This window comes from Euprymna scolopes, chromosome 16 (assembly GCF_053919585.1).
Source record: "Euprymna scolopes isolate OS-2025 chromosome 16, ASM5391958v1, whole genome shotgun sequence".
In the NCBI taxonomy this organism is placed as follows: Eukaryota; Metazoa; Mollusca; class Cephalopoda; order Sepiida; family Sepiolidae; genus Euprymna; species Euprymna scolopes.
This window is the reverse complement of record NC_136497.1, coordinates 114,794,817-114,811,354: the sequence shown is the minus strand read 5'-3', so window position 1 is coordinate 114,811,354 and position 16,538 is coordinate 114,794,817. Positions and strand designations below refer to the sequence as shown.

The 16,538-nt window shown below is 31.8% G+C and overlaps 1 protein-coding gene across 1 annotated transcript in view; it reads left to right on the top strand.

Moving 5' to 3' along the window:
- The window catches only part of LOC145296062 (galanin receptor 2b-like), a 263,795-nt gene that overhangs the window by 13,733 nt on the left and 233,524 nt on the right, over positions 1-16,538 (top strand). Inside the window, exon 2 of the mRNA XM_080142129.1 lies at positions 12,127-13,004. Coding sequence (XP_079998255.1) covers positions 12,725-13,004 — 280 coding nt within the window. The 5' untranslated portion in view covers positions 12,127-12,724. The remainder of the gene's footprint in view (positions 1-12,126; positions 13,005-16,538) is intronic.

The window sequence follows — 16,538 nt, the reverse complement described above, 5'->3', positions numbered from 1 at the left end:
AATTATGAATTAATCTCTCACTTTTCATGACTTTTTCCTGTGTTGACAATTTTTTTTTTTTTTTTTGCCTTTTTTATGCATCTTGTTTCCACGGAATTTAATGACATATCGCATATTTGATCTCGATATATATATATATATATATATATATATATATATATATATATATATAAATAAATATTACCTATAATCATTAATATATATATAATCAGTCAATAAAATAAAAAACACTTCTCACTCTTCTCACTCTACTTGTCAGTTGTGCTTCGGCATGTCTTTAGAAATTGTGATAAGGGTGTTTTTATACCATCTAGAACGGGAGCAGACTTTTTCAATGTCAATGCATACAAATCCGCAAATAGAACAACAAAGATACTCGTACGGGAGCTCATGTTTGCTAATGACACTGCATTTGTAGCGCATAGTCATGAGGATGCTCAGAACATAATAAGTCGCTTCGCAAGATCAGCCAAAGCCTTAGGATTGAAGATTAACATCAAGAAAACCGAAATGATGCAGCAACAATCCCTTGGATCACTAGCAACAAGCCAACCAATTAAGAGTCAAGACCAGGAGCTTTACAATGGCATCAAATTCAAATACCTAGGGACTACGGTCATGAACAACAACAAAATGGACGAGAAGATTTCTACTACAATGGCTAACGCCTCCATATCCTATGGAAAACTCAAACAGAAGGTCTGGCAAAATAAAAACCTGACATTCAGAACTAAATGCTTGGTGTACCGCGCCAGCGTCCTCTCATCACTCTTATAGGGTGCAGAAACTTGGCCAGTGTACAAGCTGGTAGCCCGCAAGCTCAACACCTTTATGATGAGACACCCACGGCAGGTTTTAAATGTCAAGTGGTATGACTTTGTCAGCAACAGGGAGATCCTATCACAAGCCAACCTTCCAAGCATGTATGACCTGCTCATCCGGAAAACTCTGAGATGGGCCGGGCACGTAAACAGAATGGAGAACTCCCGACTAGTAAAACAGATACTGTTTTCACAACTGGAGTATGGGGTACGAGGCATAGGCAGACCTAAGCTCAGGTTTCGTAACACCGTCAAACGAAATCTACAGGACAGGTTGATCCCTACTGGAAGCTGGCAGACCCTCAGTCGCGACCGTGACAAGTGGAGAATGGCGGTTTACAGGAAGTCTTCTTCGGACATGAAGGACAGCACATGATGATGAAATAAAAACAAAGATACGCTTATTTATTTATTGCGGACTATCATCCTCATCTTTTTTAATTGTTGTTTGACAACGTTTCGGCCAACTATTCCTCTGGCCTTCGTCAAGTAGTAATCGCGACGGGATAGGAACTCCAAATCTCCTAATTGCATTTTCAGCAATTACTGCCTTCCATAGTTGTTTTTTCGTCTCACCACATTTTGATAAACAAAGCCTCTGGCCTGTTTTGTGTAGAATTGAAAGAATATAAAGTGCATCATATCTTTTTAAATATTCAAACGGCTGTAAGGCGTTAAAAATCACCCTTATTCCACAATACAGTACATATTTTGAACTGTCAATGATTTTTTCGTTCTGAAATAGAAGAAAGACATCATTTTCGCAAACATATTTTTAAATGTTGCGCTAGTATCTTATTTTCTAAAATTTAATCATCCTGATGAAGTTTTTAAATAAAGGCGAAACGTTAATAAACATATAATTAGTTGTTCTTTTTTATCTCTTCATAAATATATATATATAAATATATATTAATATATATATCTATGTATATTAATAAATAGTAATATATATATATATATATATATATATGTATATTAATATGTATAAATATATATTAATATATATATATATGCATTGATATATATGTATTAATATATATATATATATATATATATATATATATTAATATATATATGTATATGTATATTGGTGTATATTAATATATATATATTAATATATATATATATATTAATATATATGTATATTAATGTATATATGTATTAATGTATATATATGTATTAATGTATATATATATATTAATATATATATATTAATGTATATAAATATATATATATTAATATATATATAAATATTAATATGTATATATATATATATATATATATATATATATATATATATATATATACAAGAGAACGGAAGAGAAAGATTGATAAGCACATGGTAAGACAACTGAATGAAGGTACATGCTTATATATTGATGGACAGATCGATAGGAATATAGATTTATAGAGATACGAACTACTTAGAAGAGTGACGGGTGAATAGATAGATAGGTATGGAAATAGATTGATAGAAAGGAAGATCCTTGGGTAAGTAGAAACATAGATTGATAGATATGAACAAACGGAGATAATGGTAAAATGTCTATGAAAAGTTAAAAACTGTTTTTCGCAAACATGTTCATGCAGTAAAAAATAGACAACACATAAAAACCTTACATGGTGGCGACATCTACCGATTTAATTGTGTCATAAATAAGATACGCTTTTTCTTTTACGCTCTGTCTTTGCGGTAGTCATGGTTATAACAAGTACCTACATGAGTAGGTATCGGAAAGCGAAAGACTAAAAACTAAAGCAAAAACATGATGTACGAAAAGAATGGCAGAGAGTGGGTAGAGTCGTGCGTAACGAGGATCAAGTCGGTCGCGTGAGTCCGACTCGCTGGCAAACGGAACGGAAATGAGGCTGCCTGGACAAAAGTCACGTGTTCAAGACTCGGAAAGATGATCTTCGTTTCTCCTCAGCTTTCCATTATTTTAACGTTACATTATGAACATGAAAACAAAATCGTTTACCCTTTTCTTCCGTCGTTTATTGCTTCTCGCTCATGTATTCTTGTGTTTTCCTTCGTAAAAAATACATTACAAGGTTAATACTGACACAAGACAAAAGGAAACTTTTTTCACTTGTTTGATCATGGAAATTACAAAACTCTTTCCGGGTCTAACACAGTTTTTTTGTGTGTAATAGATCGATATCCGAATGCTCATTAAAACTTTTTCTGTACTTCTCAAACGCTGAGTCAATCAGTAAAGGATATGAATTTTCCTTTTCCTAATTGAACGCTTAATGATATTGCCGTGTATCTTTCTTGTGAGCTTTTCTGGTGTTGTTTTATTTCACGACAAAAATTCATCAACTCTATATACCTTAGAACGGTTACTTCTGGTAGCACCACTTAATAAGGTTGCACCATTTGTCGGATTATCCCATGTTTAGTCAAACCAGGAGATCTTATTTGGGCTACGGATGATATATTATGATATGATTTAAATATTTGCTTAAAGTTTATCTGTAGGGCGAAGTAATCTCATACCAAGGTTTACTTGACAAACCTATATATAAAGAGACCGAAGACACCCAAAGATGGTACCTAATAAGCGTTAGCATTATCTCCAGTAAGCATTAAAAGTTTATCCAGTAAGCATTTAAACACTATCCACAAGGCATTCAACTCTTTCCAATCTGCATTCAAGCTCTCTCTAATAGTATTCAAACTCTATCCAGTAGACATTTAAAGTTTTCCAATAGACTTTCATTCTCTCGAGTAAGCATTCAAACTCTATCCAATAGGCTTTCACCTCGTTCAATAGATATTCAAACTCTCTCCAGAAAGCATCCAAACTCTTCGCAGTAAACAATAAATTTTATCCAGTACGCATTTAAACTCTCTGCGATAAGCATTAAATTTTTTTCAGTAAGCATTACACTTTTTAGTAATCATTCAAACTCTAACCAGTAAACAGTCAAGCTCTATCCAGTAGGCATTCAACTTTTTCTTCTAGGCATTCAAACTCTTTCGAGTAAGGATTAAAAACCAATAAATTATCCCAACGTGTTAAAATAAAATTATTACGACGCATTCACAAAACAGAGCAAAAGAAGTAAATTTCAGCCATGTTTTTTTCAGTGGCTTCTACCATGGGCTGAAAAACATTAATCCGTGGGGAAGCACCAATAGATCTTATTGGTTAGCTAGCTAAACAAATCACCACGTACATATATATAAACACTCGGTAACAAGAATTGCGTGCATTTTAGCGTGACGATTCCCTAAAACACGGACATTTTTGTATAGCTTTATTGTCTTATGTACATTATATATTATATACATATTATATATTATATATTATATACATATTATATATTATATACATATTATATATTATATACATCATATATATATGTATGTATTATATATATAATACACATTATACATTTTATAATATATGCCTTATATATAATATATATAAACATTTTATTGTGTATATATATATATATATGTTATACGTAATATGTACTTTATATATATTACATATATATTACATATACATTTTATAATCTATATATTATATATATATAAGATATTATGTATAAATATCATATAACATATATAATAGTACTCAAGGATGAGGGATAAAGATTACATATGAATTTATTATAACACCAGATCAATAAGGAAGGAAATGAAGGACGGAAGAAGCTCTGGATATCATTTGTTTTGTTTGCATATATATATATATACATATATATATATATATATATATATATATATATATATATATATGCATGCATACATATATATACATATACTGCTGATCCAAAATTTAAGACCACTTAAAAATCTTTTTAAAAAAGCATTTTTAAGGATAGATTTTAAACTCTTCCGACTTAAGTTTACCAATTCTACAATTTAAAGGGCTATGGAAACAAAAGCTATACATTCCAAAGATTCATTTTTAAAATTTACATATTTATAAAATCAAGCTTTTTACACACGATCAAAATTCCAAGACCAGAGACAAAAATCCTATTAAATTGTACAAAAGTGTATGAAATGTGCATAAAAACATTCAACAATCAACCGTAATAATGAGTTCTACCTCCACTGCTTTTGATGAATTCAAAAATTCTTTGGGACATGCTAGAAATAAGGGTTTCCATTAAGGTGCGGGGGATCCTGTTTCAGTTTCTGAAGATGTCTAAATTGAATTGTTCCTCATCAGAAAACAGATGTTTCTTCCACTTCTCAGCGTCCCAGGTTTGGTATTCACGACCAAATCTTAAGCGGTTCGCTTTGTGTCGTGGAAGCAATCGAGGAATTGTTTTACGCTTTTTATTTACCATGCCTTTTTGTTGTAATTGTTGTCTGATGGTTATTGGATTGCAATCAGCATCTGTAACCGCCTTAATTTGACTAGAAAAAAGTCTTCTGTCATTCATAACAACCCGTCTGATTCTCCTACTCAATGCAGCAGAAATTTTGGGCGGCCTACCAAAGGATTTAGCTTTTCCACAATTCGCAGTGTTCTTTAGAAAGTTGCAAATAACAGTTTTACTGCGATTTACCTTAGCTGCTATCGCTCGCTGTGAAAAACCTTACTTATGGAATCCTAGAATTCGAGAGCGCTTATCTTCGGTTAGTTTTCTTGCTTTAGGCATGGTAACACCTTTATACAGTGATTGCTAATCTATAATTTCACTAAAAACATTAGAATTACCATAAATCTGACAATTTATATCATTGGTGTTATAATTTTTATCATAATTAAATAAAAATGCAAATTTCTAAATAAAATTTTTGGGATGTACCTTTTGGTTTCCATAACCTTTTAGATTATAGTATTATAAGTATAAGTCGGAAGAATTTAAAATCAATCCTTTAAAAAAAGGTTTCTTTTTAAAGATTTTCAAGTAGTCTAAAATTTTTGATCCGCAGTGTATGTATATATATAAATATACTAGCGGGGGTACCCAGCGTTGCCCGAGTGTTTGTTTCCGGGACGGGGGGTAAGTTTTAAAAAATGTTATGGTAGGTAAGTAGGAAGGATCAAACCCGGAGTCATGAGTAAAAGTAGGAAAATAAAGTGTGAAAAAAAAACATCTGCAACGTTAACAGTTCGGCCACCAAGAAAAGTCCATTCCAGTTGTTTAGGAAAAAAAAAACAAAAAAAAACGACTACGGTAGGTCGGCGCGAATGTGAAAATATAATGTGAATTGTCCAGCACGCTAACCACTACGCCACAGAGCACTGCAGCTTAGTTTAGTGATTTTAAATAACTTCACATGAAAGAACTACGAAGCCAAACTGGTGTTCTCTTCTCAACTGTTCCTTGTGAACGATCCCCAAACGGTGTTAAGTGGTGGCAGGGGGAGGAGGAATTTATTAGAGAGAAAATATTTTACCACTTCCATTGATCTTAACCGATTTTGGCCGTGACTTCTCAGCAGAAAAAGTATAGAAATCTAAGATTGTCGAGGAATTTGAGAAATAATAAGCCTATAACACACCTCAGATATTGTTCTGCCGTTTATGCATATTATATTTGCATGAAATATCTTGATTTTTAATCCTATTAAGGTCAAAATCCGACGTGAAAAAATGAGTTCATTTTATTTATATAGAGAAGAGAAGAGAAGAAGATATATGTGTGTGTTTGTGTGTGTGTGTGTGTGTGTGTGTGTGTGTGTGTGTGTGTGTGTGTGTGTGTGTGTGTGTGTGTGTGTAATCTTTAAGGGAGTATGCTTATCAACATGTAGGAAAATTTCCACAGTCTTCCCAGTATTCAAAAGTACAGACGATAGTTTTCTGCATCTCAAACCAATCAGCTTCCGGTGAGTCATGATTAAGTTGTTAGAGTTAGTGATAAATAGAGAATTTTTCAACCACATTATCCAAAACTTCAAAATTCATGCAACATGATTTCCTTTCTGAGAAATTAACACCTGATTTGCTGACGTTAATATCACATAAGATCAGCGAATCTATTAACGATAGCTTCATTTCTAAAGTAATAACTTTTGACATATCTAAGACATTGGGGTTTGGTATAAAGGTCTATTTCTTAATATTGCCAGCTATGGAATAGCTGGAAATTTTTTATCAAGTATCAACTATTTTCTCTCCGATTAGTTTATTAAATTAATTGTTTATAGGCAGGAATCAATTCCGAGTTCAACTTAACTACTGCCTTTCCTTAACGATCCCCCAATTCGTCGACACTCATCCAAATAATACTACCAAATTTGGCAATACTTCAAAGTTCGACAGAGATGAGGATATTTCTGATTCCCTCTCTTCCGACCTGGAGCGTGTGGTAGCGTGGGGTAAAAATAGCCAGTTACTTTTGATGTATCTAAAACTGAACGTTTATCTCTCCCAACATTCATATTCAATCTTCTATTCTATCTCCCCTCAAATGAACGACTTTCGCCTTGAGGAATCACCCTGCTTTGACAAACTTCTGGAATTAACCATCAACCCCTAATCTGAAATGGTAAACGTATATTTTTTGTACAAGTGAGTCACCACTTATCAAGGCACGAAGGCCCCTCGGGTATAAGAGTTAATGAATGTAATATGATAGTGCAGTAATCCTTAATGATGTAAGTTGGGTACAATTTTATTAGTTAAGGGGGCACTTCAACAAGAAGTTGTTTACATTGAACTTGAAAATTACCATACTGTAGTCGGCCGGGTATCAAACCAATGGAACTGTATTCCACAGACGGACGATTACGATGCAAAGATGCATTAAAATTAAGCAGCCACCTTTTCCCTCATTGCATTAAGTCAGCTACCTTTTTCCCCATTGTACCATATTAGATGGGAGAGAATGAGAAAGATGTTGGTCATTTCCGGCCTTTGAAGTGTTGCCGTTGATTGTGGTGTCATTTGCATAAATATTTACGAATAACTTAGGAATGTGATTTGGGAGATCATTGATGAAAATTAGGAAGAGATTTTGGCCCAGGATAGAACCCTGAGGGGCGCCAGCATTGGTACTATGAGTTTCTAATGTCTGGCCATCGATGACTACCTTTTATTGACAAAATCACAAGAAAAATTATGGGATCAGTTTATTGTGTCAGAAAGCATTTCACTCGATGCAATTCTTTAACTGTGAAAGAGTCAAGTACGTCCTAAGATGAATTACAGTTGCCTTAGGCAAGTTCCACCATTACTGACTAATGTCTTACCAGCTACCTTACCCATTAACTCTTATCGTAGAATGGTTTCCGCACCTTGATAAGTGAGGACAATATATGATTAAATTTCAAATTAACAACTTTTATTATTCTATGTAAGACAAAGAATACATTGGAAATATTATATGTCTTTATCCTATAGGGTTTCGATGTCTGCCATCTCTTCAGAGGAGAAACTATTAGCAAATAATTATAATGGATTAGACCTTATTTGCTAAAACCAGTAAGACATGGAAAATCACAATTAAAAGTTTTTAAGTATTTTAATTTCATAGAATAACGGAAGATAATGAAAAGGATATTGAAATCCAAATTGCATGGTAAAATCCGAAGTGAAGGTCTTTAGTAGCAGTGACGTAATGGGATCCAATCAGATGGTTACCTTGTGCCGTGGATTACTCAAAATACAAATTGGATTCCATTACCTCACTGCTACCAAAGACTTTCACTTCGGATTTTACCATGCAATTTGGATGTAAAATTCTATATCCTTTTCATAAACTTCCCTTACTCTATGATATTTAAATGAATGCTTAAAAAACTTTTAATTGTGATTTTCCATGTCTTACTGGTTTTTGCAAATAAGGTGGAATCTATTATAATTATTCGCTAATATTTTCTCTGAAGAGATGGTAGACATCAAAATTCTATAGTATAAGGAGATATTATATTTCAAACGTATTCTTTGTCTTACATATACTAATAAAAAATTTTGGATTTGAAATTTAACCATTTCACGTCATAAATGTTAAATTTATTGAATTACTAAAATTATATATATATATATATATATATACATATATATATATATATATATATATCGAGTTTCATTGTGCATGCGATTTTTGAGGTTCCAATATTAAAGTTGTCAGTGACCATTTTTGCTGTAACTCTCATATCCGTTATCACACGAAGGGCTCGTGTTTGCCATGTATCTATCTGGTCGATTAAAATTCGCATTTCCAGACTTTCTAATTGTAAAATGATCATCAACAAAGCAAATAAATCTCTAAATAATTACAATAATGCGTATATTTTTGACATAATAATCACTTAGCACGGGCGAACATATTCTAGATAGAATCAACCTAAAATCAACGAATTCGGGTTAAATCAAGCACATGTCAATTATACATACGCATAAATTGGTCATCTTCGTACAACTTTTCATCGATTACAATTTTTTATATATATACATTTGTTTTACATACATATGCATTTTTACATGCATATACATATACATTTTTATACATATACATTTGTTTTACATACGCTTTTGATTTTTGTAATTAGTTAATACGAAACTCGTCGGGCAATAACATGAACTATCCAATCATCGATGTGAATGAACATTTCAAAAGACATGTTGTGTTTCGTAGATTTTTTCCGTTCAGCTTTTCGGTGTTTTGTGTTTTTAACGTTCTAAACTTCAATTGCTATATAATTAATTTATATTTCGTCGACAGAAAATCATTGGGGATTTCGCTTGCTCGCTCACTAACCATTTTATATTGGCAGATAATTAAAGAACGAATTTCGATTAGAATATAACAGAAAAGACTATCACGTGCAGATTTTTTCATCAAAGAAAAAATTAAATACATTATTTTGTAATTATAATAAAAACACACACACACACACACACGCACGCGCGTGCGCGCACACACACACATATATATAGTGAATAAATGACAAAAAACTATCTTCCAAAATTCATGGTGTTGACCATCTTATAATTTGTTCCTTTAATTCAGTTTACATTTACAATTTTTTACAAATTGTAAATGTCAACTGAATTAAAGGAATAAATTATAAGATGGCCAACATCATGAATTTTGGAAGATAGTTTTTTGTCATTTATTCACTGTATTGCTCTGTACTTACATTGAGCTTCTCAAATAAGGATTAGTATTTATTATAAGAAAATATATTTCTACAGAAATATATATATATATATATATATATATATATATATATATATATAATAGCAGAGAGATCCGACTTTGTCCGAAATTGAATGAAGATCAACAATTTTTCTACCCTCCCATACTTTTATTTTCTTCGAAAACCGTGAAGTCGCTCATGTTTTAATCAAATCGATTGATTGCCTTCTCTAGTTAAAAACCCACTGCTTCTCTGCGATCGATTAATCTACAGTACATTGTAGTCCATATCGGAATGTAGGGAATCTATTGATTTTATCAAATTATCTATAAATAATAGCTTCGCTTAAAATTTAAAATGCAAAAGTCAAGCATTTGGGTTCAATTGTGCTCTAAGCAGAATCATTCTTTTCGGATGCGTCCCTGTCTTATAAAAGAACCAAAGGTTTATTTTGTGAAATTATTTTTACATGATTATTTGAATTAAAGTGAAACGTACAAAAGTCAATATTACCGCTAAATTATGCTCTAAAAAGAAACATTCATTTCAAAAGCGCCGTCTCTGTTTTTTTTTTTTTTTAATAACCTACTATTGATTTTATAGGTTGGATTTTTCTGCTTACGCGGTGATAAAACTTCCCAAATGCACTTGTGATGTAAGGGTTTATTAAAGTGTTAACTTTGGTCAAAATCGGACTTACTTCTTTAATCGGGTTTTTTCGATTATCGCTTTTTGATACTTATCAGACGCATTCTGATAAAAAAAAAAATACGTAAGAACACTTTCGGCCATGTCAAGTATCTCCGTTTTAAATTTCAAAAGAAATCAACCTGGCTGTTTTCGAGTCCATATGGAACGAACTATATACATTCACGCGCGCACGCACACACACACACACACAAACTACATAAAATCCTCATTGAACTTTCACGGCCAATTTGACGTGGTATCAGTCTAGGCTTGGGCTAGCACGTGTACGTTTATTATCATCATTATTATTCACTAATAGTTCTCACACAAGAACCAGTCAGCTATTGCTTACTGATAATAAGTTTAGGTGACATGTCTTTCCAATATTTTTAATCTCTTTGGATAATCATTGCAAATTATTTCGCGTTATCGTAACATCCGTTTACCTTTAATTTATTGTTTGGATTTTGGTGATAATCCCCTCCCCTAAAATCCATTACTTCTCACAACACACTATTCCAGCAGAATTTCGATTAGTTCTCTTCTACCTTATTCCAGCATCTTCTTTATCATTTTTGGTGTGATTATTTCTTTTTTTTTTAGTTCCATTGAATTATTATTATTATTATTATTATTATTATTATTATTATTATTATTATTATTATTAACTCACAAGGATCTTTCACAGGTCATCAAAGATCTCTCTTTGTAAACATCCTGGGTTGTTCCATGGAAACTGAGTGACAACAAGTCTTCCCAGATTTCCAGTACCCTCCACCTCCTCCAATAACATGTGCAATTATTATTATTATTATTATTATTATTATTATTATTTATTATCATTATTATTATTATTATTATTATTATTATTATTATTGTTATTGTTATTATTATTATTGCTATTATTATTATTATTATTTTTATTATTATTATTGTTGTTGTTGTTAATATTATTATTATCATCATTATTATTAATAATATTATCATTATTATTATTATTATTTTATTATCATTATTATTATAATTATTATTATTTTTATTCTTATTATTATTATTATTATTATTATCATTATTATTATTTTATTATCATCATTATTATTATTATTATTATTATTATTATTGTTGTTGTTAATATTATTATTATCATCATTATTATTAATATTATTATCATTATTATTATCATTATTATCATTAATGCTATTATTATTATTATTATTATTATTATTATTATTATTATTATTATTATTATTATTATGAACTTTTTAATGTTTTATTACTGAAAGAATAAAAATCCACATAAAATAGTACTCAAAATAAAAAAGCATCATGTTTTGTTCATTTTGAACGTCATTGATTTATTTAAAAATCAGTTTTGTAATTTATCTGTAAATATATACTCTGTCTTACAGTTGTACGTTATGTCCTCTCTCTCTCTCTCTCTCGCTCTCTCTCTCTCTCTATTAATCAAAACATCTGTTTTGTTTTTGTTTGAAACACTATTGTAAAGAAAACACTTGTAAAACAGTTGCTAACGCATTTCTTTTTTCGTTCAAGTTCACGAGCTACTTGAGTTGAGAAGTACACGAGAGAATTGGAATTCAAAACATGGCAAAGGATCACATGTTTTGAAGTGGTTACACCCTTGACTGCATGATTTGCTTTATACATCACAGAAAATTCTTTCATAAACAATTTAATGGCGAATCCCATCGTCTTTGTTGAGAATGTCATCATTTTTAACTGTCCTTCAAAAAAGTCAATATTTTGGGATAGTTTCGATTATACCTAATTGATACCGATGAAAAAAGATGAATATCGGTTAGATAATACAATAATCCAATAGTTAATATTAAAAAAGCAGGTACGTCCATTTCAGTTTTTGATATACATAAAATTACTTATGTGAGCCAGAGCCATATTATATATTAATCTCCAAGAAAAAAGATTTACTATGATTTCATTGGCGAACGATGGAAAAGCGGTTGCAATTGTTATTCATTTGACTTTTATACATTTTAATAAACTCGCTCCGATTGAAAAGAATTACCAATTTCTTAATGCTGACAAGTACACCAAAAACTCTAAGAAAAGCTGAGACTTTGAAGAGAACCAAATTCATCTTAATGAAAAACAAAGACTAAAAATCCCCAAAATGAACACTCCGCTCCCCAGGAGTCTGCAATCAGACAACAATGAGACTCCATGGAGAAACGAAACGTTTCAGAATTTTACTGATGTATTCCAAGATTATGCCAAGGGAATGACCCTCGGCACCGAACCAAGTGAAATCCTTCTTGTCTTTCTTTATTCTATTGTCTTCATGATATCATTCCTCGGAAATGTCTCTGTACTTTTGCTCATCACACTCACACGGAAGTTGCGCAACATCACCAATATGCTCCTATCCAATATGGCGGTAGCGGACCTTTCGGGTAAGTCAACCAATTCATCGATTTCTTATTTTTTCTGTTACTTTATTTAATCTTTGTTAGCTCAGCCTCTACTATTGTCTCATATCTAAAGTTCAAAGTTGAAGTCATCGATCTGCTTTCTTAATATATGTTTTACTTTCAGATACTCTGAACGCTGACATGAAATGGAACACTTATTGATTATTGATTTTGTTTATTTATTGATTACCTCTGAATATATATTTACTTGTATATTCGCTCATAATCTGTGCGGTTTTGTACTCAATATTCAAATTCACTCATTATTGGAAACTGAGTTTGTACATTATTGATCCGAGACATCATACCAAAATTTCTTTTTTCATGGTTACCTGACGTTGATCGAGGCATGCTGAAAAAAAGAGTTTAAAAAATGTGCATAACATATTTATTTTTAAACTTATATCATTCTTTATATTTCATATATATCATTTTTTATATCATTCTTTACTTCAATATTCTTTCTTCTTTATTCTCTGTCACATACCCCCTTACCCCTTGCATACAAAAATATATAACATTATTAAATGTCAGGATAAAAAAGTACAATTTAACACCAAAGTTTGACGAAAACAATAACTCATACTCGACATCCCCTGAGTAAGTTTGTTCTTGTTAACCAGGAAAAAGAGTGAATATTCAAAAAGAATATTTATGGGTATTCTGTCCGAAAGAAAACTGAACAAGAATACATTAGTTTGTGAGTTTGACTGTGTAGTTTCTGGCTTTTAGATCGACGTCCATATGGACAACTATGTATAATCAATGGTCATTGTGCTGATCATCCAGTAGTAGGTTGTTGTGACAGAATCGCTGTCAACCAACTCTTTCTAACTAGATAAAATTTCAAGATCAACTCTAATATTTTAGTCGCAAAATATTCGATACTGTATTTGCCATAATTCTATTCAGTAGACACAGTGATAACCATAGTCATTGGTTGCGTGTGTCGTTCATATACTTCCGGTTGTAGACTATGATATGATATGAGAAGAAAAGCCTCGTTTATGATTTTTAATTCCTCCCTTTGTTTCCGTTTGCTTTACTGCCGTTCACTCAATCAGCTTATTTAACGTTTAACTCTGTTAGAGAAATTTTTTGTAGAAAAGGTAGAACCCAATGAAAAAATAATTATTTAGAACTAGGCAATTTACCCGACATTTGATATATTACATTAGTGTATTATATGTATGCATATAATAAAATATGTTATAAAATCCGAGAAATTTAATGATCCGCCAGTGTTAGAACTAATATTTATTACGGAATTACTTCAGTAATTGAATTTTTCATATATAAATAATTATCCTTTCTCATTACATAAAGAACTCCACTAAAAATATAATCCTCGTCTTAATGGATGTAAAATGAAGTGAATTATCTTTCTTAATATTGGCGAGTTCTAAATGGGACGTGGCAGTGACAAAATGGATATCGGGGTAGACTGATAACCTGATTGTTCCGAGTTCGAATCCTGTCAATTCCATAAAACAATTTCCAATTTGGATGGCTTCACGCGGTTCATCTTTCAAATACCTGATTCAATAAAGAACTGATGAAACAATGCGACAAAAAAAGCAAAATGTTGTATACAAATTTACTTTTACTGTTAACAGTTATAATTTAATTTCAATGTTTTTGTTTCTATTCAGTTTCTGACGGATGTGTTGAATGTAATTATTTTGAACTGACTTCATTATTTTTCTTCTGTAAAACAGCCAGGCGACTGAAGGAGGCAGCACATATGCTAAAAAAGAAAAATTACTGAGCGGACCAAGCCTAGAAATTAATACCATTTGGGAGCCGTTAATTGTAGAAAAAAGAAACATTGTACACTTTTAAAATTTCGGCGATAAAGGGGAGATAATCTCATGTTGATCTTTGAGTTTTCTCCTTTTTATCAACCATTTTTTCACACATAAGAAACAATAGCCATAATACAGAGACTAACTCAAAGAATACAAAAATATCTACGGAGCCAGTAACTTTTCTCTTTTTTGTTTCCAAACAACAATCAACGTGCCTGAGGACGATCGAAGACCAAACCGACCAAAACGTTGCACAAAATAATACTCAAGATAAGTAATATGAACAATCAGCCCTCATCTAAAACAAAATCAAAATGTTAAAACAACTGTTAAAATTCATTTGACAAAGATATTCGGATAAATTTCAGCAGAATCTTTAAATTTATTTCAAATCGATGCTGATATGTGGACATGATGACACGATTTTCACTGAAAAATAATCTTTGCAGATCGCAAAAAAACAATCCATATTTGTTCGATAAGATGTGTTCAAATTCTATTACGTTGACAGTCTAATTACTATTTAAAGTTTTCATATCCGAGAAGAAATCTTTAGCAGCTGCTAATGCAGTTGGAAGCGACACGCAACACCCACTCAACAATTTTTTAAACACAACTTTGGCTCCATCATTCTTAATAGTTCTTTCATGATATTTTTCATTATTTTCTTATAATGCCATACGTCTTCCGTGCTTTTCAGTTGAAGAAGTAGATTGTTCCGTTTTTACGAATTATAAGGCATGTCGATGGGTGACATTATGTGTATATCGGTGAGGTAGCTTGATTCTGATTCTTTTTAGCGATAGACTCAGATACGTAGGGAATGAGTTACGTGCAGTTTGCCAGCAGCTCTAAAAATTGCACTATTGATCATTTCATTGGTATCTGCACCAGCACATTATGATGCTGCTGTGGATGTTGTCGGTCTTTCTTTTTAGTGATGCGCTTTGTTCTACGTTTATTTCTCACTGATATGTTTATCCATAAAATAAACTACTTCTGGTTCATCTTAAAGCATATAAAATAATTACTAAATGGATTCATTTTTCCAGCGATCTACAGAAGGTTGGGACCATGAGAGCCAAACGCACAGGTTACATGTGTTTTCTGTAGACTTTTTGCCAACTACAATTGGTCTAACTTCAAATCTTTCTACACCTCATGACTAAAACCATCAATAAGATGTGGACATAACGTGCCGTGTTCCAGCTGTATTAGATCTATATGTTTAACTATGAATATTGGTAACATTTACATGGTCTCTCATGTGAGTACCTTGTTGTATCGGGGAGATTAAAGCAAGCACGATGGAATTCGGCTATTTGATTTTTATTAGGCTAAATAGAAAAAAAGATTGTAACTTATTGATTAATGCGATTTACAATTTCAATCAAGAAATGGGATATATACGAAAGACCGGCGAACCGAGCGGTAAATTCATTGTAAACCTTATCTGAGAACTAAATTACATTAAACTTTAAAAGTAGGTAAGACCTCTGTCCGATATGATACTGAATGCATGCGCTGATAAAAACTTCGTGTGCAAAAGTTGGTCAGGTGAAAACGCAGATTACAATGAAAAATGATACAACGTGACATTGACCTTTCGTATAGAGTTGAAAAATGAAGTCCATTTGAATGAAAGAGGAAAATTAAGATAAAACTCGTGATTGCATGGGAGCATATACATGGATAAAATACGGAAAAA